The following is a 27,719-nucleotide window of genomic DNA, read 5'->3' on the forward strand; positions in this document are numbered from 1 at the left end:
GCTTACGCTCGAGAAGTAACATATTGTAAAAAACAAAAACATAAATATGTATAATCAAACACCGAAAAATTTGAAGGTTGAAAACTCGAAAAATTGAGGACAAGAAAGACAAAAATCGAAAAAATCGGAAAATTGAAAGATCGCAAATTTCAATTTTTTTGTTTTTCAATTTGTGAATTATTGGATTTTTCGAGCTTTCAATGTCTGGATTTTTCGACTTTTTGAAAGACTGGAAAATATAAAAACTGGAAAATTAAAAGATCGGATAATCGAAAAATTAAGAAATCGATAGATCCAAAAATCGACGAACAGAACAATAAAAAAATTGAAAATTCGAGAAATTAGAAGATCTAAAAATTGAAAAATCAAAAATTTGTATAATCGAAAAATTGGGAAATGGAAATATTAAAAAACTAGTATTAATTGAACAATCGAAAAAGTGAAAAATCGCTCAATGGAAAATTTGGAAAAGAATCGAAAAGTGAAAAATAGAAAATTCGAGGTCGAGAAAGACAAAAATCGGAAGTCGAAAAATCGGAAAATCCAGAAATTGAAAAACAGCAAAAATTAAATATTGAATAATTTACAAATTAAAAAATCGCGAATTTCAATTTTTTAGTTTTGCGATTTTTCAATCCCTGGATTTTTCGACTTTAAAACAGAACTGAAAAATCGAAAAAAGCAGAAATCCTGATCTCGAAGAAAAAAAACGAAAATTCGAGAAATTGAAAATCTAAAAATTTAAAAATCGAAAAGAAAATTTGGAAAGAGAAAAAATGAAAAACCAAGTCTACGGATAATTGAAGAATCGAAAAAAAGAGAAACTGAAAAATTGAAAAGTTAAATAATTGAAACATAGAGAAATAAAAAAATGGAAAAACCGATACACAGAACAATAAAAAAATTGAAAATTTGAGATATTGCAAAACCTAAAAATTGAAAAATCAAAAATTTGTATAATCGAAAGATTAAGAAATCGATAGATCGAAAAATCGACGAACAGAACAATAAAAAAATTGAAAATTCAAGAAATTGGAAGATCTAAAAATTGAAAAATCAAACATACGTATAATCGAAAAATTGGGAAATGGAAAAATTAAAAAACTAGTATTAATTGAACAATCGAAAAAATCAAAAATCTGTCAATTGAAAATTTGAAAAAGAGAGAAACCGAAAAGTGAAAAATCGAAAATTCGAGGACGACAAAGACAAAAATCGAAAAATCCGGAAATTGAAAAACCGCAAAAATTAAAAATTGAATAATCGAAGAATTAAAAAATCGCAAATTTCAATTTTTTGATTTTTCAATTTTTTTGTTTTGCGAATGTTCAATCCCTGGACTTTTAGACTTTAAAATAGAACTGAAAAATCGAAAAAAGCAGAAATCCTGATATCGAAAAAAAAAACGAAAATTCGAGAAATTGAAAATCTAAAAATTTAAAAATCGAAAAGAGAATTTGGAAAGAGAAAAAATGTAAAACCAACTCTGCGAATAATTGAAGAATCGAAAAAAAAGAGGAACTGAAAAATTCAAAAGTTAAATAATTGAAAAATAGAGAAATAGAAAAATCGACGAACAGAACAATAAAAAAATTGAAAATTCGAGATATTGCAAAATCTAAAAATTGAAAAATCAAAAATTTGTATAATGGAAAAATTAAAAAACCGGGACAACGAATAGGTAATAGAACAATTGAAAAAGTGAAAACTCGAAAAATTGAAAATTTGAAAAACAAAAAAATCGAAAAGTGAAAAATCGAAAATTCGAGAACGAGAAAGACAAAAATCGGAATTCTAAAAATCGGAAAATCCAGAAATTGAAAAGCCGCAAAAGTTAATTGAAAAATCTAGCAAATGAAAAACCGAAAATTTCAATTTCTTGATGTTTCAATTTTTTAGTTTTGCGATTTTACAATTTCTGGATTTTTCTATTTTTTGACTTTTCGATTTTTCAACCTCGATTTTTCGACTGAAGCATCAAAAAATTGTACATCGAAAGAATAATCTACAAATTAAAAAATCGCAAATTTCAATTTTTTGATTTTTCAATTTTTTAGTTTTTCGACTTTAAAACAAAGCCGAAAAATTGAAAAAACCAGAAATCCTGATATCGAAAAAATCGAAAAATTGAAAATTTGAAAAAGAGAGAAATCAAAAAGTGAAAAATCGAAAATTCGATTACGACAAGACAAAAATCGGAACTCGAAAAAGTCGGAAATCCAGAAATTGAAAAACCGCAAAAGTTAAAAATTGAAAAATTTTTGGTTTGCGATTTTTCTATTTTTCGACTTTTCAATGTCTCGATTTTTCGACTTAAAAAAAAACTGAAAAATCAAAAAATTATACATCGAAAGACCGAAAAATCGAAAAAAGCAGAAATCGGGAAGCTGAACTATCGAAAAATTAAAAATTCGAGAAACTGAAAAACTGAAAAGTAAAAAACAAATTGAAAAATAAAGAAATAGAAAAATGGAAAAATCGAGGTTGTGAATACAAAAATTGAAAAATCTAAGTCAAAAACTGCAAAACCGAAAAATTAAAAAATTTTAAACTAGAAACTGAAAAATCAAAAAGAAAAATAAACTTGACCTGACCTACCTAAGAGAAACTTTTTCTTAGCGCATATATTATATAGAAAAAAAAAGGTATTTCGACAGAACTTCCCTTACCCCTGAAGTACAGTACAATAAAGCCAGATTTTTCGAAAAATTATAAAATCTGACTTTACGAATTTTCTTTTTTTTATGGTATAATTTAAAATAAAGATATGTATGTAACGTTAAAGTAAAACTACGGATAAATTTTGATTAACGATTTATGATGATTACGATAATCTTAAAACGTTTGCAATATTTCAAAGCATTGGTTTTGCAGTTTCAAAGTTAAATTACAAAAAGTTATTAGAGAATTTTGATTTTTTTTTTCAAAAATGTGGATATCTAGGGTGAAAACTAAACACGGAAGGTAAAAATTGAATAATTTAGCATATTTCAAATATAAAATGTGGTTTTGGGTCTAGGAAGAAGCTAATAAGGATACATACAAATATATAGGCTATTCTAAAATAAACGTCAAGTCATAATAAAAAAAAAAGTTTTTTTCTTGACGCTGTAAAAATTGCTGAGTCATCTTTGCTATACTGATTTTAAATAGTAACTCCATTTTAAGATTACAATGTCTCTATTATGATTACCATGATAACATTCATTAAAATAGCTTGACGACATTAAAAAAAACGTTGGTCTCAACTTTGTCGCATATTCGAGACAAGAAAATTGTACTTTATATGAAGACATCAGAAGTGGTTTTTCAAGCCAGCTGAACCCTCAATTAAAAAATATATATATAGAAAATCAAAGGCAATAGCAAAACAATGGACACTTAAATTGGAATCACAAAAACAAAAAGGATGATTAAAGGAAACAATTAAATTGTTCTGAATTAAATGAAACAAACTGTAGTTAAAACACAATTAGAAATAAACCTAATAAATGACAAAAAGTGTTAAAAATGAAAGTTTTAAGGAGGTTGTTAAAATAAAAATATGAGTGAATTTTTAAACCACAACTAAAGAGCGTGTTATCTTACTTTTCAAATGAACTTTATCACCACTGTTAAAATTAATTAATAAAGAAAAAGTAGCAGGAACCTAATATTATACAATAAGCTCCAGTTATGTACAAAGAAACACGTTTTTTTTTTTTTATAATCAGTGCAAAAATGCGGCACCTTGACCTTCCCAAAATTTACTTTCCACAAAATAGTTATTAATACATACGTAGTCGTAAAGGAACACCACAACGTATAATTAACCATTAAACTTGACTGTGTACGTTTTCCACCTACACTTCGCGAAACTTTCGGCAACAAGTTTAAGTTCGGCACGAAATTTGCAAAAGCCACATACCTCGACAAAAACTATATTAACCCAGTTTAAATCCCTCGCCGCAAAAACTCCACCCCTGCCTCCCCGACCCTCAACACAAGTCCGGCTTGTAGACAATCCATTATTGGATTAAATACTCACGGAAGATTACCTCACATGTAACACGCAACTGGCCACCACTCCAATCCGCGAATTCGGCCCATACCGACAAACATTTACATAATTGTTTAATTCCTCCGAAGCCAATTAACCTCTCAATTACAACCAAACCCGAGTCGAAGTTTCCAGTGCACCTCGAACGCGCTTACTTCAGAGCAGCTCTGCGAAATATCGGTAATTAGAATTACACAGCAATATCCAATGCCATTGTTCCACACAACGAAACAATATTCGCATGGCAATAACGAGGGAAGGGTTCAAGGCTCCTCTAGAAAAAGGCATGCACTAATTCGCGATAATCCACCGCAATCAAGAAATAATCAAGAGGAAACGGCACCACGTCCAGTAATGCCTCCGTTACGCAACGCACTGCCTCCTCTCGACCACCGTCTTTCATTTTTCACGTGAGAAATGATCCATCCGCGACCTTACCTCAATTATTCACCTCTTAATCGATCGCCGGCAATAATGGATGCCCGTCCATCTGTCGACTTATTGTTTAATGTCGAAACTGTGTCGTTGCACGAGCTTCGCTCGGCGAAATTAAGGTCGCAAAAGTTTTTAATTAAACAAATGGGGAGCGAGGAGTTCCTGTTATCGCGGGACGACTCATGGATGGAGGGACTAATCGGGCTAAATGCCGGTCGAAAGGTGGCGGATGATTGTGCTAAAGAGGGCGATTTCTTTTCCGCACATGTTAATTGCATTATTTATAGTGTGATCGATTAACCTTCGTTTCCTTTGCGAGCGGCCGTGACTTTGTGGGCGAAATTTATTAAAAAATCATGGGGGAATGTGGAGGGATTACGAACGAAAATTGACGATCTTTAAAGTCCATTGTTAGCAGAAAGAGACGATTTGAATATTTGCAAAGTATGTATGAAGGGACAAGGGCAGCTCAAGATCGACTCCCACACGTCGACATAAAAACCTTATTCAAAGCAAAAATATTGTAAACAAGTCTTCTTTCTCTGAGAGATTTTATCATCGCGAGACAGAATAATATGATTTTACTTTACAATTTGTGTTGTGGTGGGTTGCCTATGATCTCTGAGAATGACCTTCGAACGAGTGTACTCTAAATGGGAGTTGTAATATATTTTCTCTCGTATATAGCTAAAAAAATTACGTTATGGCACTTTTACTTAATTACACACCAAATCCCGCCTACAGCACGTCATTACGAGCCTAACAAGCCGTTAAACTTTCAAAAGAACATTCTCCACATGTCACTCCGGTAGACCCGATCCAGTTGGTGTTGAAAGAAATGTTTCTCCTTCCAACGAATTTTTTCTATTTTTCCAGAAAAAAGTGGAAATCAAACATTCAAAAGAAACATAAAAAACCGGATTATAAATATGCAAACCGTAACTTCCTTCGTGCACGAAACGCCAACCAGACTATTAAAAATGAAACTAAAAACACGGAAAACGTAGTTAAAAAATCTCTAAAATCGATACCACAAAGTGATGACCCTTGCAAGCACAACACTTAAATTAGAAACCACAAAATCGATCGTAAGGACTGTAATTGTTCGACACGAAAATAGAACGATGTGTAATTAAGTGAATATATAAATTTTGGAATTAAATTTATTTACCGATGTAGTAGAAAATTGCAAACACTGGCAAGAATAAACAAATTATTTTCTAAAAATAGCAACAAATTTTGTGTTGACTTTCCGCCTTTCTGCACTCTATTAAGTCGATTCGGTTTTTACTTCCCGAGCGTAAGCAAAGGAAGTATTGTAATCGAGTCCGTCGGCCGACTCTCTACTTTTACGTTTTCTCGATCTTTCATGACCCCTAGAAGACGAAGAAATAGGTCTCCCATTTCCGTCTGTCTGTCCGTCCGTCTGTCCGTCTGTTGTCCCGGATTTTATTAGACAGATAATCTCCGAAAGTACTCGACCGATTGTTGTGAAATTTTGTACTTATATTAAGAATATCATGTAGATGGTAAAACGCTAGCCAAAATTTGTCTAATCATCCCCACCACTAATGCGATGACGTCACTTCAAAATTGTACATAGTAAATGGGTTTTCAATTGTATAAAATAACATAGTCCTACACATGTAGTTTACAACTCTGAATCCACTTTTCACCCGAAACGTCCAGATTTTTGGAAAAAAAATCAAAATTATAAAACAACATTTTGAAATTTAATTTTTAATCTGCTAAACAGAATGCTTTGAAATGTTGCAGATGTTTTAAGGCTATAAAGAGCATCATAAATCTTTAGTCAAAAAATATTTGCTTATCCCCTCCAAAAACTTGATGACGTCAGCTCAAAAGTTTGTGGAATAAATCATATCTAAAATGTACAAAATATGATGAGTCTGTACTTGTGATCTATCACTCCATTCATATTTTTTGGATTTGCATATACAGGGTGACTCAAAAAAATTAATGAATGCGTAAATATATTTTATTGATTTAATCAGGAACTACAAAACGGAATGCTCTGAAATCTTGCAGATGTTTTAAGGTCATAAAGAGCATAATAAATGTTTAGTCAAAATATATTTGCTTATCCCCTCCAAAAACTTGATGACGTCAGCTCGAAAGTTTGCCGAATAAATCATATCTAAAATGTACAAAATATGATGAGCCTGTACTTGTCATTTATCACTCCATTCATATTTTTTGGATTTGCATATACAGAGTGACTCAAAAAAATTAATGAATGCGTAAATATATTTTATTGATTTAATCAGGAACTACAAAACGGAATGCTCTGACATCTTGCAGATGTTTTAAGGTTATAAAGAGCATAATAAATGTTTAGTCAAAATATATTTGCTTATCCCCTCCAAAAACTTGATGACGTCAGCTCGAAAATTTGCCGAATAAATCATATCTAAAATGTACAAAATATGATCAGTCTGTACTTGTGATCTATGACTCCATTCATATTTTTTGGATTTGCATATACAGGGTGATTTAAGAAAATAAATGAAAGCGTAAATTTATTTTACTGATTTACTCAGGAACTACAAAACCGAATGCTTCGAAATCTTGAAGATATTTTAAAATTATCATAAGTATGGTACATTTTTGATCAAAACGTATTTGGTCGTCCCCCCTAAAAAATTTATGATGTCACCACAAAATTTTGCTGAAAAAATCCTATCTAAAATGTGCAAAATATGGTGAGTCTCATCTTGTGATTTATCATTCCATTCAAATTTTTTCGATTTGCATATACAGGGTGACTCAAAAAAATTAATGAATGCGTAAATTTATTTTATTGATTTAATCAGGAACTACAAAACCGAATGCTTTGAAATCTTGCAGATGTTTTAAGGTTATAAAGAGCATAATAAATTTTTAGTCAAAATATATTTGGTTATCTTCTACAAAAAACTGATGACGTCAGCTCAAAAGTTTGCCGAATAAATCGTATCTAAAATGTACAAAATATGATGAGTCTGTACTTGTGATTTATCATTCCATTCATATTTTTGGATTTGCATATGCAGGGTGACTCAAAAAAATTAATGAAGGCGTGAATTTATTTTATCGATTTAATCAGGAATTACAAAACCGAATGCTTCGAAATCTTGGGAATATTTTAAAGTTATTATAAGCATGGTAAACTTTTGTTCAAAATGCATTTGTTCATCCCTCCTAAAAAAATTGATGACGTCACCCTTAAATTTTGCTGAATAAATCCTATCTAAAATGCTAAAAATATGATAAGTTTGTACTTGTGATTTATCATTCCATTCATATTTTTTAGATTTTCTTAAGAGGTGGTTCAAAAAAATTAATGAAGTCAATTTATTTTATTGATTAAATTAAAGGCAACACTTATTATTAGTATTACACCCCAACCAACCCAATTTGGTAGACAAAAAATTTGTTAAAGGAAAAACTCGGTTGAAACATAAGGGTAGCACGCTTATTTACATCGACTTTAACATTACAGACCTGCATTTGTTCACTTGGTTCCGCGAATGTGAAATAGACATGTTTATAATCAACCAATTCTGAATTTCACCATCAAGAATTAAAATAAAACCCAATGTTTTATATAATAAGCGGAAGTCGAAGCAATAAAACCGATGGTCGTTTTGTTTACAGTTTCTTTGTTTGACTCTCACGTATGCTGTTACGCTTGTCATCTTAAATTAAGAATGTTTATACATAAACGATTTTCAGTTGCCGTATACGTGAGTACATTGTTTCGTTATTTTATTGATTATAAAAAATCAATATTCAAAACGACCCAATTCATTTTCCCGAAAATTTGGGAATACAATAATTTTATTCTTTGTATTACACTACATCTATCCCAACTGATATACGTGTCCTTGCAAAAATGTTGATGACGTCATCGCAATTTTAAATTCCCACTACAAACATGTAATGAGAAAAAAACACAATAGCCATGCAGTCGTCAAGTTTCCGACAGCGAGGGAAGTACTGTCTAAACTCTTTAGACCAATTTTTGTATTCTTGCATTGTGCGTTTTATTATTACTGTGCTAAAATTGACTTGCGAAAAAACTAATTGTGGGTTTACTGTACATCGTTCCTCAAATGCGATGGATGATTCGGAGCGAGGAAGAATCAAACCATGTTTGTACAACGTTGTTTTTTTTAAACAATTACTAAGTCGGTCAGATTATATATTTAAAATTTAACACCAAATATAAACATTATTTTTATCTAATAAAGAAAAACTGTGCTATATAGACGTTGTTTAATCATTCGTCTTTCAAGATTACGAAAAAATTCTCTGTTATTTACTTAATATCTGGTTGACCGAGCTTCACTCGGCTCGTTTGGTAGTATTAGATCAGATTAGGACAGATAAATATGCGTATAGTATGCATTTTGAAGTACACGCGCTAGTTAAAAATACACATTAAAAAAGAAATTCCATAAGCAGTCTTTGTTTTAAATAGTGATGAGTGACATGTAGAGATTAAAGAATGGAAAACTGGAATTATTGCTTGACATTTTTATTAAAATCTCATTTGTTACCCAAGTTCTCTCTCTGTCGTTCTCTTTTTTTCCTAGTTCTCTCTCTCGACTCTAGAAAAAGGTCACAACCACTTTCTTACTGCCAGAATGGTTTCGCCTCTGGTGTGATTAACATACTGAGTTACCGTGCTCTTTTGCGTTATTTCTAATTTCTCAATCTCAACCCTGCTCCCGAAGATGCCACTTACGAAAGTGTGCGAAAAGTTGAGCCCAAAAACTGAAATAATACGGTCCCATCCCGGAAAACGATCACATATTGACCCTGACCGTCGAACCTCTGAAATGAATGCTTGACAACATAACCTTAACTCAACGCACTTTCGTGTGCCTTTTATCCGCTCACTGTTTAGTTTTCCGTAAATTTTGTCACCTCAGAGGGTGAATTTTAACGTCCTCTATACAGTGGAGTATGTTTCGGTACGTACAATTGAAGATAAAAAGGTACGTCAAACGTACTGTCAGACTGTCACCCAAACTTCTCTTATAAAACAATCTCGTGTTCGTGTAGTGTCATCCGATGTTACCTAGCAACGAATATAATTCACTGCCTGAAAATTGCTGAAAATGTATGAAGCTGTAATTTTCAGAAGTTAAAACTATGATGAATCGATTTCTTGACCCAAAAAAACCCCAACCTGTAAATTTCATCGAAATCGTTAGAGCCGTTTTCGAGAAACCCATTATATATATAGATATATATTTATATATATATATACAAACTTTGCTCGTTTAATAGTATAAGATTTGGTGAAAATAGTGGTTAAACACGAGTGTGAGAGAAACGGCGATATTCGATTTAACTTTAGCAAGTTCGGCATTACAATGAGGTCCGCATTTACTCCACCTCAAACCGTTTTAACTGCAGTAACTATTTCCCCGAATTATTCACAGACAACTTGTATAAATGCGGACAGGAGGCTTTACTAAATCCCACAGCACACATTTATATATAATTCAAAATCCCTTCGAAGCTCACAATCCGTCTCAATTCAGAAACAACCCTACATTTAAGCCAACCCGCCACAACATTTTTCCTATGTCAAAAATACGGAATTTTTCCCGTCAATATTTGTTTGCCGAAATGCGCGACTGACGACAGACAGACAGACGGACGGACGGAAATGGGAAAGTGGCAATTCACAAACAAATACGAACATTGCAACTCGGCCAACGCCTCGTAAACCTCCGTTCTCGTTACCCGAGCCCAAAGCCGGCAATTTCGGCGAAAAATAACCGCACCACATTTCAATAAACATTCCGGAGCCCGGCCCGACTTTCCAGTTTTAACAATTACGACGCAAACGGCGGCGACAAAGCTGCAGCATCTCACGTATTCGACTGAAGTTCCGACCACCCACCCACAAGTCGATTGTTACTAAAACCCACTATGCGGAGGCCCGGTGGCATTTTCGCAAACATACTTTATCCAGCTATTGATCCCGGAAAATTCTCGGACCTATAAACTGATCTCACTTCGATATCGACAATCCGGATTTTACGCGCCGCGATAAATAAAAAGAAAATCGTGTGTTTTTCAAAGTTACTTTTGATAAGCGGGCCATAAACGCAAAGCCCGCAGTAAAGTTAACCGGCGCAACACCGGAAAGTCCGGCGCGATTTCTCAAAAATGCGTTTCAAGTTGGGTTGTCGGCACTGGAGGAATTATTTAAATTTTGTGCTGCGTCGGATCTTCAGAAAGTCGCTTTCTGCGCTGAATACAAATCTGGAACTTCGCTCTTCGGTTCGTTGCCACTGGGCGAATTTCCGGCGACTGTTATGGTCACTTTTCGTGCAAACTAGGCATCCGGTATGGCAGACTTGACCCGGCTATGTTTCGCGGAAAGTCAACTATGACGGTGAAATTTGTTGTTGTGGAAATGCGTTCTATTGGCTCTTGAAATGGAAGACAAATGTGGCAACACATTTGTAAAAGCGTATTATTGCAAACAGGAAAAGCGAAACAATGGCGTCTGACATACGTGATGTACGGTGCAGAAGGCTTATTTTTCAGAGCGCGTTTCAGGGTAGACGTCATAAGGGACGTCGGTTTTCATGAGTCGACAAGCTGTTCGGATTTTTGCTGGAATGTCATCTCTGCAAACACAGACGGAATGATGGAGTGTAGTTTGGCTTTTTCGAGGATCAAATTTCCTTTGGGAATGTTTGGTGGATAAATATTGATGCAAAATTTTTTTGTTTTCAAGAATTTCGTGAAAAATTCCTTGGTGTTGCTGTTCTTGAAGCTAATTTTTTAACAACACTGTTACGTGATCGACTATTTCGTGATATTGGTAGCATTAAGAGGAAATCAGGAAGTCGCACATTAACAAAACGAACTCCCGAGGCTGTTGAAAATGTCCGACAAGTTATGGATGATAACCCCCATACATTTTTAAGAACGTTTTCGCAGTCTCAGAAAATTGGTCTAAAGAGTTTAGACAGTACTTCCCTCGCTGTCGGAAACTTGACGACTGCATGCCTATTGTGTTTTTTTTCTCATTACATTTTTGTAGTGGGAATTTAAAAAAAAATTGCGATGACGTCATCAACATTTTTGCAAGGACACGTATATCAGTTGGGATAGATGTAGTGTAATACTAAGAATAAAATTATTATATTCTCAAATTTTCGGGAAAATGAATTGGGTCGTTTTGAATATTGATTTGTAATAATCAATAAAATAACGAAACAATTTACTCACGTATACGTATCAGAGGCAACTGAAAATCGTGTATGTATAAACATTCTTAATTTAAGATGACAGGCGTAACAGCATACGTGAGAGTCAAACAGAGAAACTGTAAACAAAACGACCATCGGTTTTATTGCTTCGACTTCCGCTTATTATATAAAACATTGGGTTTTATTTTAATTCTTGACGGTGAAATTCACAATTGGTTGATTATAAACATGTCTATTTCACATTCGCGGAACCAAGTGAGCGCATAAAACAAATGCAGGTCTGTAATGTTAAAGTCGATGTAAATAAGCGTGCTACCCTTATGTTTCAACCGAGTTTTTCCTTTAACAAATTTTGTGTCTACCAAATTGGGTTGGTTGAGGTGTAATACTAATAATAAGTGTTGCCTTTAATTTAATCAATAAAATAAATTGACTTCATTAATTTTTTTGAACCACCTCTTAAGAAAATCTAAAAAATATTAATGGAATGATAAATCACAAGTACAAACTCATCATATTTTTTGCATTTTAGATAGCATTTATTCAGCAAAATTTAAGGGTGACGTCATCAATTTTTTTAGGAGGGATGAACAAATACATTTTGAACAAAAGTTTACCATGCTTATAATAACTTTAAAATATTCCCAAGATTTCAAAGCATTCGGTTTTGTAATTCCTGATTAAATCGATAAAATAAAATAAATTCACGCCTTCATTAATTTTTTTGAGTCACCCTGCATATGCAAATCCAAAAATATGAATGGATCATATTTTGTACATTTTAGATACGATTTATTCGGCAAACTTTTGAGCTGACGTCATCAGTTTTTTGTAGAAAATAACCAAATATATTTTGACTAAAAATTTATTATGCTCTTTATAACCTTAAAACATCTGCAAGATTTCAAAGCATTCGGTTTTGTAGTTCCTGATTAAATCAATAAAATAAATTTACGCATTCATTAATTTTTTTGAGTCACCCTGTATATGCAAATCGAAAAAATTTGAATGGAATGATAAATCACAAGAAGAGACTCACCATATTTTGTACATTTTAGATAGGATTTATTCAGCAAAATTTTGTGGTGACGTCATAAATTTTTTAGGGGGGACGACCAAATACGTTTTGATCAAAAATTTACCATGCTTATGATAATTTTAAAATATCTTCAAGATTTCGAAGCATTCGGTTTTGTAGTTCCTGAGTAAATCAGTAAAATAAATTTACGCTTTCATTTATTTTCTTGAATCACCCTGTATATGCAAATCCAAAAAATATGAATGGAGTGATAGATCACAAGTACAGACTGATCATATTTTGTACATTTTAGATATGATTTATTCGGCAAATTTTCGAGCTGACGTCATCAAGTTTTTGGAGGGGATAAGCAAATATATTTTGACTAAACATTTATTATGCTCTTTATGACCTTAAAACATCTGCAAGATCTCAGAGCATTCGGTTTTGTAGTTCCTGATTAAATCAATAAAATATATTTACGCATTCATTAATTTTTTTGAGTCACCCTGTATATGCAAATCCAAAAAATATGAATGGAGTGATAGATCACAAGTACAGACTCATCATATTTTGTACATTTTAGATATGATTTATTCCACAAACTTTTGAGCTGACGTCATCAAGTTTTTGGAGGGGATAAGCACTTGACTAAAGATTTATGATGCTCTTTACAGCCTTAAAACATCTGCAACATTTCAAAGCATTCTGGTTAGCAGATTAAAAATTAAATTTCAAAATGTTGTTTTATAATTTTGATTTTTTTTCCAAAAATCTGGACGTTTCGGGTGAAAAGTCGATTCAGAGTTGTAAACTACATGTGTAGGACTATGTTATTTTATACAATTGAAAACCCATTTACTATGTACAATTTTGAAGTGACGTCATCGCATTAGTGGTGGGGATGATTAGACAAATTTTGGTTAGCGTTTTACCATCTACATGATATTCTTAAGGTGATGTTATCGGTTTGGTTTTCAGTGAATTTACAGTAGATTTTGTTTCACAAATTCTAGACAACTAGTTGGAATCTGAACTAAATTTTTTTTTTACAATATCTTTGATATGCTATTGGTGTCCGGAACTTATAAAATTGGAGAAAAAATGACCTGTTTTGCTCTAATAAAATCGCAAATATGCTCAAAATTACACTAATATTAGGTCCGACTGTGCCGATCATAGTTATAAAATTCACATTAAAGTAAGTCATGGACATTCTTTGAAGTGTTTACTATGATATTTCAAAAAGAAAAAAAAAATTTCGATTCATAAAACTTCATAATTTTGATTTAAAACTGATCATGTTTGAAGCTTTATTTTATCCGTTCCATTTGCTGTCCCTTACTGCGGTCTCTCTCGGATCGGGGTATAACACCCACCGAACGTTCTTGGACCGATGGGATAATTTATTACTTCCGACATCTTTTCGGTGACAAATTTAATCTTTGCATAAATTTACTTCAGTGTAGTTAGCGAACTCGTGACCACTGAAATATATAAAGAGCATATTTTGAAATAGGACGAAAGTCGAAGATTCCACTTTCAAAGCCACGAAAAAGTGGAAAAAACTTTTATCAGAATTATTATGTCAAAAACCTACTAAAACTACAGACAAAAAATGCAGTTTAATAATCATTTGATTAGTTTTACTATTATTATGCTTTTATTCCCTAATTTCTGTACATATAAATATTACTGTTTTTTAGACCCGCCGCTGTTTTTATACACTTACATAAAGTGTAAGCCAATGTTACTAATATAAATTTTATTATTGTTACTTTATATAATCACCAATCCTATTGCTTCTCGGCTTTTTGTCAAAGATCAAAGTGTATTACCTGAAAGAATTTTATTTTGTTGAATAAAAGATTACCATAAACCTTATAATTAGCCGGATAACCATTCAGTATACACAGGTAGTTTCTATACCACTTTAGTTTGAACTTAGCCGATACTAACCAGCTAGGGAACCAGTTATAATTGAAATATGTAAACCAAATAATTGAAGTACTTAGTTTTAAGTAAAACAATTGGGTATATTTATAAATACGCATAAATAAAAACGAAACAAATTATTAGTCTCTAGTTTATTTTATAATTTGCATTTCATCATGACATATAGGTACGTACTGATGCAGAAATTGGTGATTTTCTCGTTGCATTTCAGTATAGGGACACACTCAGTAGAGCCATTTGGACACTTAAAATTGATTTTGTTTTACTTGCCACAAATCTTTTTAAGTGTTGCGAAAGTGATTGTTGTGTGTCCGAAAAATAACTGCATTTATAATTATTCGGCTGAGTGCTTTTTTTGTTGTAAATCAATCAGTTTCCCAATTAGATTATAATTGCTTGGACTTACTATTTGTTGTCTTAATTTTTCGATGTTCATTTTTGTACATATTCAGATTTTTATTTGTTATTAATTTCTTGTGGTCTTTTTTCGTATATGAAAATTGAACTGTTGACGAACGAAAATCGAACAATAATACACGACAAGCGGGTGCCGAACTGTTACCAGAGATTATGGGTGTCATAAATTACACCCCAGCTTTCCTGAGTTTCAACCAGCCTACCACTACTTCTCGTCTTTATTTTTCTACACGCAAACTTCTTGTGAAGGCAATAACACGGCAAAATTAAAAATCCGACAGTTTTCTTTTAGCAAACATCCCCTTAATATAAGTACAAAATTTCACAACAATCGGTCGAGTACTTTCGGAGATTATCTGTCTAATAAAAATCCGGGACGGCAGACGGACAGACGGACAGACCGACGGAAATGGGAGACCTATTTCTTCGTCTTCTAGGGGTCATGAAAGATCGAGAAAACGTAAAAGTAGAGAGTCGGCCGACGGACTCGATTACAATACTTCCTTTGCTTACGCTCGGGAAGTAAAAATTGTTAAAATGGACTTGATGTTATGAAATTATGACCAAATAGCCTCTAAACAGTCTAGAAAGCTCCAGTTTTCGAAAAACCCCACCACACTCCAAATAAATTTGCAATTTCATCCAGGCACGTGACCCCAAATCACGTGCCGAAATAAACGATTATCAAATCGCCCCTATCTAACCCCCATAAAATTAGCACCGTTATCGCTCATCCTTCCTCGTACGAAAGCACAAGCTAAACACAAACTTATCACTTCGGTCAAAGTTTCCTGATTTGAATATTTTTCGATCGCATAATCATAATTCTTGCCGAAATAGGCAAATAACACGAGATTTATCACTGATCGTGTCGTAATCCCCATGATAAAACTTTGATCCGCACTCGGATGCCATCAAAGTCGCTTTATTTCGCCTACTTTTCAATTCCCTTTCCGCATGTAAAATTTAGTCGAGATTGCAACGAAAATAACATCGCCCGGCTTTAATTCCCTTTGTGTTTATTCCGACCTTTTTTTTTCAAATTTATTCCGCTTATTTGTATCGACGGGGCTTAAATAGCATGTCGCGCAAACGAGCATTTTCTTTGTCGTTCTTAATCTACCATCGGAAGTCATCCTTGACACTTGCTTTCAGCTGAATTAGAGTTTATCCGGAGATAACGAGATTGTTTGAAGAGGAGTATTTAATGTTTCGCGATTAGCCGCTGCAGAGGGTCAAATTCCATGTTCGAGAGTTATAATTAAATTCATCGTGGACGCATTTATCCCACTGGAACGAGTAGAAATAAAAGCGGCGTGACGTCACACAACTGTGGCAATCGTGACGTCACGAAATTCGAATAAACGCGCAATTTTCGTTTAAAATGTTGCATCGATCTCGATCTCGTGCCGAATGCGACTTGGTTATTTTCGATTTAGAGCACAACATCGAACACATCGTAATACTTCGAGGTCATCACTCTCCGAGCTTTATCGTGAGGCGATTCGAAAATAAATACATTTTTGAACCTCCTCGAACGATAAGCGATGAATAATAATATTAATAATACACGTTCTGGAGATTTGCCTCTTCACGATTGTTAACAAGATTCTAGAAATCCTACCTTTCCGCTGTCGGAACCGTGACTAAGTGTTTTGGTATGATGAGGCGGATGGTGAGAGTGGTGCTCCCGAGGCCGGCATGGTGATGTACTTCTGCTCGAAGTCTTGCTTCCAGTCTGTTGGGAAGTTACGTGCAAACTGTCCATTGCACCCAATCTGGAAAAGACACGCGAGGAGTCTAATCAGAATAAAACAAGCGAAAAGGTGGAACCGGAGGGCTATAATTAATTAGTGGCGGAATAATAATTAATGGCTTTTTTTTACTTTTTGAAAAGTTCGAGAAGCATGGTTCCTTTTAGTGCTGTGACTCAAGCTTAAATTTCTAATGTCTAATGACTTATTTTTGAGATGGGGTTATTTTTGACGAGTCGCTCTCACGAGAATTTCCGTTTTATGTATGGGTGGATGGTTCATACCAAATTCCTAACAAATCGAAATAGTTATTTATGTTACAAGTGTTGAAAACGGTCCATTGCATTACGAACGGGAATACGGCGCGAGACGCAGTCGAGCGCTGTATGTAAGTGAGTAATGCAATGGAGTTTTCACGCGAGTTTCATACAATATTTTTTGCGCTGCCTTTTTGAAAAAATAACATTTTTCAATCGCTAAAAGAATAAATATTACTGAACCGAAATTATGTTGGTATTGAATTTATTACCAAATACGTCAAATACCAATCTGTCAATTTGTCCGGGCAAAATTTGGAATTTTAAAGTTGAAATGGAAAATCGTGCACGTATTCAGAAAATTGCAGATAAAGCAACTGCAAATTTGTTGCCTGCAAAATCTGCAGGTCCATATGAAGCCGAATATCAAAAATTCAACAAGTGGTGCGAAGAAAATAAAATACGCGAATTTTCTAAAACGACGCTCGTGGTTTATTTCCAAATTAAGTCGGAAATTATGAAAGCCTCCACACTGTGGACAATATATTCAGTTCTGAAAAGTCCTCTTGGCATGAAACATAATATAAATCATTCGAAATTTTATAAATTAACAGCGTTTTTAAAGCGGCGGAATGACACAAGCCCATGAAGTCTGAAATACTTACCAGTGGACACATTTTTATTTGCGGCTCCAGATCAGAGAGAATCTTGTGAATATGATTCAGCGTGAGGTTGCGAATAACGTCAAGTTTAAACGGTTTTTTTAATTAACCAGAAGTACTAACAAACAGTAATAACATAATAGTTGTCAACAACATAAACCAAACCACCGAATAGTGTCAACCGTCAAATTATTACAAATCCAAATTTTGATCAACAAATTCCCCTATTTAAGATTACAACTTAAATTGCGCTTTTTTAAAATTTCGAGCCACTTTTTGTTATAATAACTTTAGATACATGATTATCAATTAGTAGTAATTACTTTGTGATAATCAATTTATTTTTTCAAAGCTTAAATTCCTCGTTTGTATTTTGCAGCACTAGATCCTTTTTCATTGCCATTTCGACACGCCACGTGTCAACGTAAAATGTCAATTACAACTATGGCAGCGCAAAAACGTAATTACTGAGTTATCTGCTCCAAGCATAACGCGGTTTTCAAAACAGTTAAACTATGACTATATTAAACGAACTTATTCACTTGAGGAGTTCACGAGAATCTAAAATAGACTTCGTTTATTTTCACAGGCTGACGTTTCACTGATCACGGGTGATAATTAAATGTACACAAACCTCACATTTTCATCTGATGACCTGGTTTGCGTTTTTAACATTTTTTAGTGTGTGTGGATGAGTAAAGCGCGTTCCGATCTCCCGATGTTACGTAACGACGCTCGAGTTGGTTCCGTGTAACAGTACATCGATGAGTGGTGCACTTATGTTTCCGGTTGTTACGAACGCTGACGATTGCGTAACGATTTTTTGTAAAATTTTTTGCTGAAAATGAGTTACGTTTCTACGCTAACGTAATTACCTTTAAGAGTTGTCAGATGATTTAGATCTCCACGATTTACGAAAAAATCTTTGTAATTTTTGAAAACAGGGTCAAAAATTTCATTCAGAAAAATTGTGTTTTTAGGAAAAAAATTATCAAATTCTTCACGAACTGATTCGAAAAACATTTTTGTGGTCAAGATTTGCGAATTTTTTTTTTAAATCCAAAAAAATTGTAATATTTCTCGTTAGGTATTACGGTATTTCGAAAAAATTAAACCAAAACGAACGTCTGGTCATCTAAATCTATAAAAAGAACTTGTTTAGGCAATTTAAAAAGATCAAAAATTTCATATCCAGGGAGGTATTGAAAAACTGAGTTTTTGGAAAATTGGAATGTTTTTTTAATCAACGCCAAAATTAGTCTTATCCTAGCAAGTACTAGCCCCGCCCACCCGCCCTCTATTTTCTTAGAGGACATGTCATTTGCTAAAATAAGATTTATCTAAACAGGTACTAACAAATACTACACTCTGAGAAAATAACGAGCGGGTGGGAGGAGCTAGTACTTGCGAACGTAAGTCTTATTTTAGCAAATGATATATTCTCTGAAAAAACAGGGGGCGGGGCTAGTACTTGGTAAGATAAGACTAATTTTGGCAAATGACATAGCATCTAAGAAAGTAAAAGGTGGGAGGGCGGGGTTAGTACTTGCTAAGATTATTTCGGCACATGTGGATATGTTTCACCGTACTTTGCAAATATTAGCCCCGCCCACCCACCCTTTATTTTCTCAAAAAGTATGTCATTTACCAAAATCACTCTTATCTTAGCAAGTACTAGCCCCGCCCACCCGCCCTCTATTTTCTTGGAAGACATGTCATCTGCTACACTCTAATCTTATCAATGTACTGGCAACATGGTAAGAAGTTTCCAAAAAAGAGGCCATAACGAAGTTCTGGAGTTCGAAATCTATAAAAAAAACTCGTTGGACAATTTTCGAAAATGCTCAAAAAAGGTCAAAAATTTCATGCTCGGTGAAACATCGAGTTTTTGGAAAAGTTGCCCAAAAAGCTATTAAAAATTCGGAATATAGATCAACATGACCTGAGTCGAAAAATGTAAGGTTTGACGGTAATGAATAAAAATTGTCGAAATATTTGCTACGAAAATCCATTTTTTTAACCCAAAAGGAATATATTATTGTGTTATTTAAATGGACAATGCGATTTAGTTTTCTCGACAAAAAATAAAACTTTGGAACAAAAAAAAAATGAAATCAAATTAAGACATTTTAATAAATTCCAGGGCAACTTGACTGGCTTTTCTTAACATTCTCTGGATTCGAGTCGACTGAATAATCCGTTCCCGAAAGTGGCCTCCATTTAAAGCCATACGTTCCTCTGAATAGATCGCGAACGCCGCTTCGAGGTTTTTCTGGACGCCGCAACCGAGACTTTCGGTAACCCGCTCCAGGCTTTTCACCCATCATCGCCGCACATACTAGAAAAACCTCGATAAACCCATTGGCGTCGTGCCGGGACGGCGTATGGGTTTATTTCGTAACTTTGATAATAAAATGGAAAATGTGGAAGAAGTAAACATGAAGTCGAAAATAACTTCCAAAGATTGAAGTCTATGAAAAAAAATCTTTGGACAATTTTCGAAGGTGCTCGAAAAGGGGTCAAAAATTTAATATAAAGTATTGAAAAATCGAGCTTTTGGAAAAGTTCCTAAAATCTATGGAAATTCTAGGTCACAAATTTCGGTGAGCTGATTCGAAAAACATTGCATTTTCACGGTCCCTAAGCAACATCTGTGAGATATTCTCTATTACTTTAATTTTTTTAATCTTAAAAATTGATATAAATCGTATTTGCAACTCTGGCAAAATTGTAGGACTTTTCGGAGAAATAAAGCCGAAAATAACTTCTGAATATGTAAATCTATAAAAAAAAATGGCAATTTCCAAAGATGCTCCAAAAAGGTCAAAAATTTCATAGGGAGGTATTGAAAAACTGAGTTTTTGGAAAATTGGTCTAAAAATCCATTTTTTAACGCAAAACGAATGTTTTTTTTTTTAAATCAACTCTTCATGCATATAATTGCTGAGTCTAACAAATGATAAAAAAAACATTTGAACATTACTACACCAGAGTGCTACTATAATTGGCAATCCGATTTACGTTTCTCAATAGAAAATAAAATTATCAAATCAATCAAATTAAAAAAAGTAACCAAATTAACACATTTCAATGCAAGAATTCATTGCTATTAATTTATGTTTTCCACATCAACAATTTTTTGTTTTAAAAGTGGTAAATTCTTATGGTGAAATGTATTAGGAATACATGTATGTCATTTGCCAAAATTAGTCTTACCCTAGGAAGTACTAGCCCCGCCCACCCGCCCTCTATTTTGTTAGAGGACATGTCATTTGCCAAAATAAGATTTATCTTAGCAGGTACTAACAAGTACTACACTCCGAGAAAACAACGAGCGGGTGGGCGAGGCTAGTACTTGCTAACGTAAATCTTATTTTGGCAATGATATATTCTCTGAGAAAACAGGGGGCGGGTGGGCGGGGCTAGTACTTGGTAAGATAAGACTGATTTGGCAAATGACATAGCCTCTAAGAAAGTAAAGGGAGGGAGGGCGGGGTTAGTACTTGCTAAGATAAGACTTATTTCGGCAAATGTGGATATGTTTCACTGTACTTTGCAAATATTAGCCCCGCCCACCCACCCTTTATTTTTTCAAAAGGTATGTCATTTACCAATATCACTCTTATCTTAGCAAGTACTAGCCCCGCCCACCCACCCTCTATTTTCTTGGAAGACATGTCATCTGCTACACTCTAATCTTATCAAGTACTGGCAACATGGTAAGAATTTTCCAAAAACGAGGCCATAACGAAGTTCTGGAGTTTGAAATCTATAAAAAAAACTCTTTGGAAAATTTTCGAAAGTGCTCAAAAAAGGTAAAAAATTTCATACTCGGTGAAACACTGTGTTTTTGGAAAAGTTGCCCAAAAATCCATTAAAAATTCGGAATATAGATCAACATGACCTGAATCGAAAAATGTAAGGTTTTAACGGTAATGAATAAAAATTGTCGAAATATTCGCCATGAAAATCCATTTTTTTAACACAAAACGAATATATATATACCATGTGTTTCTTTTATTTGATACAACCCCTAAATTTCTTTTATTTCTAAAGATAAACATATAGCTCTTTAAGCAATTTTGTATCATTTTAAAAGATCACTTATGTGAATAAATGACGTGAGTGTCAATTTTTCAAGCTACTAGATTGTCATTAACAAATATGAATATTTCGTCTATTTTATTGAATAACTTTTTAAGTGTGATTGTAGAATATTAGTTGCTTATGACTTTTTACAAAAAATCAATCTTTCCATTTATAGAGAAATACACCTAGTGTTCCATAAAAAAAAAAAAATTGACGTCATTTCCGGTTCTACCGGAAGTTATAATAAAAATGTGAGGTTGCCATCACATTGTTCCTTTAAAATAATACAAATTTGCTCAAAGAACTATAGGTTTTTCTTAAAAATAAAAAAGTTACAGGGGTTGTATCAAATAAAAGAGACACCCTGTATAATATAGTGTTATTTTAATGGACAATGTGATTTACTTTTCCCGACAAAAAATAAAACTATGGAAAGAAAATAAAGCAAATTGAGACATTGACGCATTCAATTTATAAGTTTTAGTATATCCAATTATTTGTATTATTTAGGAGTGTCGCTTTTTTTTTCTTTTGTTATTGAAATTGTCTCTTATTTCTATTTGGATGCATAGGTTTTACCTCGATCCTTATTTTTGTATTAATAATTAATAATAATAATTAATTTTAATAAAATAATTCATTGCTATTAGCTTATGTTTTTTTGGAGCAACAATTTTTTGTTTAAGTTGATACTAAATAGTTTTTTTTTTATTAACTTACACAGCGATTATGTACAGTTTACAACTTAAAGTTGTCGCGTGCCGGTAATCCCCAGATGTTAGGAAGCAGAAGAATTCCAGGTCCGGTTACTCACGAACGTAAATAAGCATTATTTTATGAGTACAACTACCTGCTCTCAGACAAATTTGGTAAACTGTTGTGAGCCATAAATATTTATTACCACTGTACTAATGTCCGTCTCGTTATTGTCAATAAAATTTTATAGGGTAGACTGAAATTTCCAGAACTATACAACATAATTCCGGCGGAACTTGACTGGCTTTTCGCAACATTCGCTGAACTCGAGTCGACTGAATAATCCGTTCCCGAAGGTGGCCTCTATTTAAAGCCATACATTCATTTGGATGGGTCGCGAACGCCGCTTCGAGGTTTTTCTGGACGCCGCAATCGAGACTTTCATCGCCGCACATACTAGAAAAGGCTCGATAAACCCATTGGCGTCGTACCGGGGCGGCGTATGGGTTTATTTCGTAACAGTATGTTGTAGTTTTTATCTTTAGCTAGACAGTTTAATGGAGGTTCTAGGAATTTTTTACACTGTGATAATAAAATGGACAACGTTGAAGAAGTAAACATGAAGTCGAAAATAAATTCCAAAGATGAAAATCTATGAAAAAAAATCTTTGGGCAATTTTCGAAGGTGCTCGAAAAAGGGTACAAAATTTAATATTAAGTATTGAAAAATCGGGCCTTTGGAAAAGTTCCTAAAATCTATGGAAATTCTAGGTTACAAATTTCGGTGAGCTGATTCGAAAAATATTGTGTTTTCACGGTTCCTGAGCAACATTTGCGAAATATTCTCTATTATTATTATTTTTCTAATCTTAAAAATTGAGATAAATCGTATTTGCAACTCTGGCAAAATCGTAGGAAATAAAGCCGAGAATTTTGGATAATTTTCAAAGCTGTTCGAAAACGGGTCAAATTTTCATACGTATTAAGAAATTGAGATTTTGGAAAGTTGCATAAAAAATCGATTTTTTTAAATCCTAAAAATTGCGATATTTCATGTGGTGATTTTGACAAAATGGTAGGAATTTTCAAAACATGAAGCCTATTTTCGGTTTCTGGATAACGAAATCCATATAAAAAAAATCTTTGGGTAATTTTCAAGGGTGTTCGAAAAAAATCAAAAATTTTAAAGATTGAGTTTTTGGAAAAGCATTTATCAATTTCAAATAGATTCTATGAACATCTCAATTTTCAAAAATGCAAAACGAACGTTATTTTTAAAATGTCACACCAAAATTGCCACACCAGTGTTATTGCAATGGACAATGCAATTTATCTTCTCGGCAGAAAACTCAAGCTCAACTTTTTCGTAAAAATAGACACAATGACCCCAAAAAGTCTACACAGAAATATGTGTATAACGACCTTTAAACAAATAATATTTTCAATTGCTACTTAAAATCTAATGTTTCCGGTCAGCTATTCAAAGAATAGATAAACACACTTTCCTTGAAATTTTTCATACTTACCAAACAACACATTTTTAAATGACATAAAATTTGGTCAACACACGAACATTCGATCAACAGTACCCCGAACCGAATAAATGATGCACAGGTTATTCCGTGTTATCTCTGATAAAAAAAAATCACCTGAACACCTAGCGATAAGCAACGATATCATTTATGTTTACTCATACAAAGTCATTCAAAAAAAAATCGAAACGTATTAACCCACGTGGATTACACACACTCGAAACCATTTCACAACCTTTCGAATTAAAACTTGGCGAAAATAATTCGTCGCTTCACCTTTTTGCACACATTCATCCTCCAACAATGGAACAATTCGCAACTAGAGCATAAAATCAACCAAAAACCGCTACCAACCTCCAAATATCCAGAAGAGTCAGCTGCATTTCGAAGCTCCCATTCACAGCCGCACATCCACAGCACTGCTCCGTATTTACACCAAAGCAAGAATTTATGCGATTAATCACCGACGTCCAATCTTAATAAACATTGAAATCAATGTAAACTTAAAGACGATAACGCTCCCGAACGAGACTATCTCTCGAAATTGCGGCCTAAAAATACCCCGTTGCTTTATTTTCGCCGCGGATCGGGAATTTCTCCGCGTTTCGTCCTGCCGGGAAGTGCAGACGACTGATTCTCGAGCACCGCTTTCACCAAATTGACACGCCGGAGAAAAAAGTGTTATTGTTTATAATTATCGAAGGTGAAAGTCGCTTTTCGCGGATCGGATTTTCTTATCGATTAAAACAGACGTCATTATTAAAAACGGGTTTGTTTATGTTTACCTTGATGTGTGGACTAAGTACGGAGTTGTGTTCTTCCAGCGTGGGGAAAATCGCACATTTATTAAACTTATCGAGGTTTATTACTGAACTTATCGAAATTGTAAACATTTGTCTAGTTTAATCAGGTGATTTTAAGGAACGTAACGAATGGAAAACGCGGGGGAGCGTTATTAATAGTATTTGTCATCTGCAGAATTTCCTATGATTGTTTTTTATTATAAATGGCCTTTTATGTGACAGCGATACGAGGTCCGTATTTGCTTATCTGATTAATGACATTATTGTTTAATTTAGGCTCGACATGGGATGGTCATGGTGTGTGAAGGGACACTCGATTGTGTGTTAAGTTCGATTACATGGACTGGTACGATGTCGCAATGGACAGTATGCGGTCTGTTAATTTTCTTAGTAAATTTGCAAAAACGTCGCAGGACCGGTTGTCTTCGAAAAAATCAAGGTTAGTTTCATTAAAACTGGACGACCAGAAAAAAAGTAAGAAAGTTATACAAAATTTATTATAAAATGAGGCAAAAGAGATATTTCCAGCAAGATGGTGCACCATTTAGACATTGTTATTACAAAAACAAACATAGTAAGATCCTTTCTCTATTAAAATCAATAAAAACTGTCGAGAAACAAGGTAGAATAAAACAACAATTAGTTTGTTTCCAAAGCGCTGTAAGTAGCTGTTTTACCACTACTGATTCTTTTAAAGATCAGTCGTCGCTTTTTCTCCCCGCAAAATAAAAAAAGGTCACCTGAAACTTGAAGACGTTTAAAAAAATCAAAGGAATTTTCCATTTATGAAAATTACGTGATAAATATTCAACAATTAAAAATTGTGAACGAAACTTGAAGGGCCGTTAGATTTTTTTTTTTTAAAGTGAAACACTCTTGGAAGCTCCTTATGTTTTATTTTTGAACGAACTTGAAAAGTTACAGGGTTCTTGTGTTTTATTTTTCAATGTCTCTGAAATTATCTTGTTAAATATCCTTGGACGCCCCTTACGTATTTTTTTAATGTGAAATAAACGAGAAATCCTCAAATCCTGAAAATCCTCAAACGACCAAATTATCAAATACATACTTAAATCTTCAAAAACCAAATCCTATATATTTAGAGGGTCTTCTATGATTCATAATTTAATTTAACAGCCATATCGATTATCTGGTTGCAACGGCCATATTTTCACAGTATCTTTTGAGCCTTAGTGTATTCGAAAATTCTCAAATCTTCAAATCCTCAAATCAGTACCAAAACCTCAATCTTCAAAATCCTTAAATCACCAAATCCTCAAAATCTTTGATCACCAAATTTTCAAATCAATAGCAAATCCTCACCAGATGCTCATATACCGGGTGTTTGGAAAATGGCGGATTAACTCTTTCAAGATTCCCAAAAAAATAATAAAAACATTCTTCATGAAGTAGATTTTGAAAAAAACCTAATTTAATAAAAGTAAAATTGCACCTGATGCGTGAATACCTCCGGGTTACTTTCTGATTTCTTAGTAACGATAATGACTGAAATTCACCTTTTATTTTTTTTTTTAAGACAATAACCATAATAACCAGTAGTCATTAATCGTTGTACATTATTATTAAGAAAACAAGCTTTTGTTTTTCATAAATAAATAAACCAAAAAAAAGAAAACATTTAATACGACATTTTTAAATTATAACGAAGCATAACCAACTAAACACTAGAGAAGATGTTCAAAATTCCTGCCTTGTGCATATAAGTAAGCTCGTAATGTTTCCAATTTTCATAATTTTTTGTAAAAGTTTGTCATCAGTACTTGCTAAGATAAAACTGATTTTGCCAATGACATACCCTCTAAGAAAAGAGAGGGTGGGTGGGCGGGAATAGTACCTGCTAAGATAAGAGTGATTTTGGCAAATAAAATACCCCGTATGAAAAGAGAGGGTGGGTGGGCGGGGCTAGTACTTGCTAAGATAAGAGTGATCCTCAAATCTTCAAATTCCCAAAATCCTCAAATCTCCAAATTCTTAAATCACCAAATCTTCAAATCTTCAAATCTTTAAAATCCTTAAATCACTAAATCCTCACCTGTCTTAGAAAACACCTACACAATTAATATAGTTGAGGATTTGAAGATTTGAGAATTCTCGAAAGCACCCACTCCCAAAAAATACACTGAGAGTATGGCTATTGCAACATAGATAGATAATAAACCTACACCATGATTTGAGGATTTTCGGAATTTGAAACGTTGAGGATTTGGTACTGATCTCAAGATTTAGTTATTTAAGGATTTTGAGAATTTGAAGAGTTGAGAATTTTCCAAGGCACTAATGCCTAAAAGAATACAATGGAAGTATGAGCATTTGGGAAGGAATTGAAAATTTGAGGGTTTGGTGATTTGAGAATTTATTTGGTAATGATTTGAGGATTTGGTATTGATTTGAAGATGTGTTGATTTGAAGATTTTGAGAATTTGAAGATTGAGAATTTTCGAATACACAAAGGCCAAAAAATCTAGTGAAAATATAGAAATTGCAACCAGATAATCTAGATGGCTGTTAATAATTAGCTATAGATAATTAATATATAAGCATCACGTCAGGATTTGTTATTGATTTGAGAATTTGGTGATTCGATGATTTTGAAGATTTATGGACTTGAAATTTTTTTGACGATTTGGTATTGGTTTGAGGATTTGCTGATTTAAAGATTTTGAAGATTTGGGGATTCTCTCATACACGAAGGCTCAAAAAAAAAACAGTGAAAATTTGGCCATTGCTACCAGATAATTTTTTTGGTTGTTAAATGTAAATTGCGAGTCCTAGTTCGAAGACGCCTAGATCATTTAT

General features: G+C 33.5%; 1 protein-coding gene across 6 annotated transcripts in view; it reads right to left on the bottom strand.

Annotated features, from left to right (window-relative positions):
* The window catches only part of LOC135127566 (transmembrane and coiled-coil domains protein 2), a 65,946-nt gene that overhangs the window by 31,486 nt on the left and 6,741 nt on the right, over positions 1-27,719 (bottom strand). For 2 of the 6 annotated variants that reach the window (XM_064054042.1, XM_064054040.1), the window contains one exon: positions 16,734-16,887. In XM_064054042.1, coding sequence (XP_063910112.1) covers positions 16,734-16,877 — 144 coding nt within the window. In that variant the 5' untranslated portion in view covers positions 16,878-16,887. Of the gene's footprint in view, positions 1-16,733; positions 16,888-24,093; positions 24,188-24,453; positions 24,686-27,719 lie in introns of those variants that run through there. The other 4 variants (XM_064054038.1, XM_064054037.1, XM_064054041.1 and 1 more) reach the window with 4 other exon arrangements.

This window comes from Zophobas morio, unplaced genomic scaffold (genome assembly GCF_036711695.1).
Source record: "Zophobas morio isolate AGI-343-1 ecotype UQ-CSIRO unplaced genomic scaffold, CSIRO_AGI_Zmor_V1 ptg000012l, whole genome shotgun sequence".
In the NCBI taxonomy this organism is placed as follows: Eukaryota; Metazoa; Arthropoda; class Insecta; order Coleoptera; family Tenebrionidae; genus Zophobas; species Zophobas morio.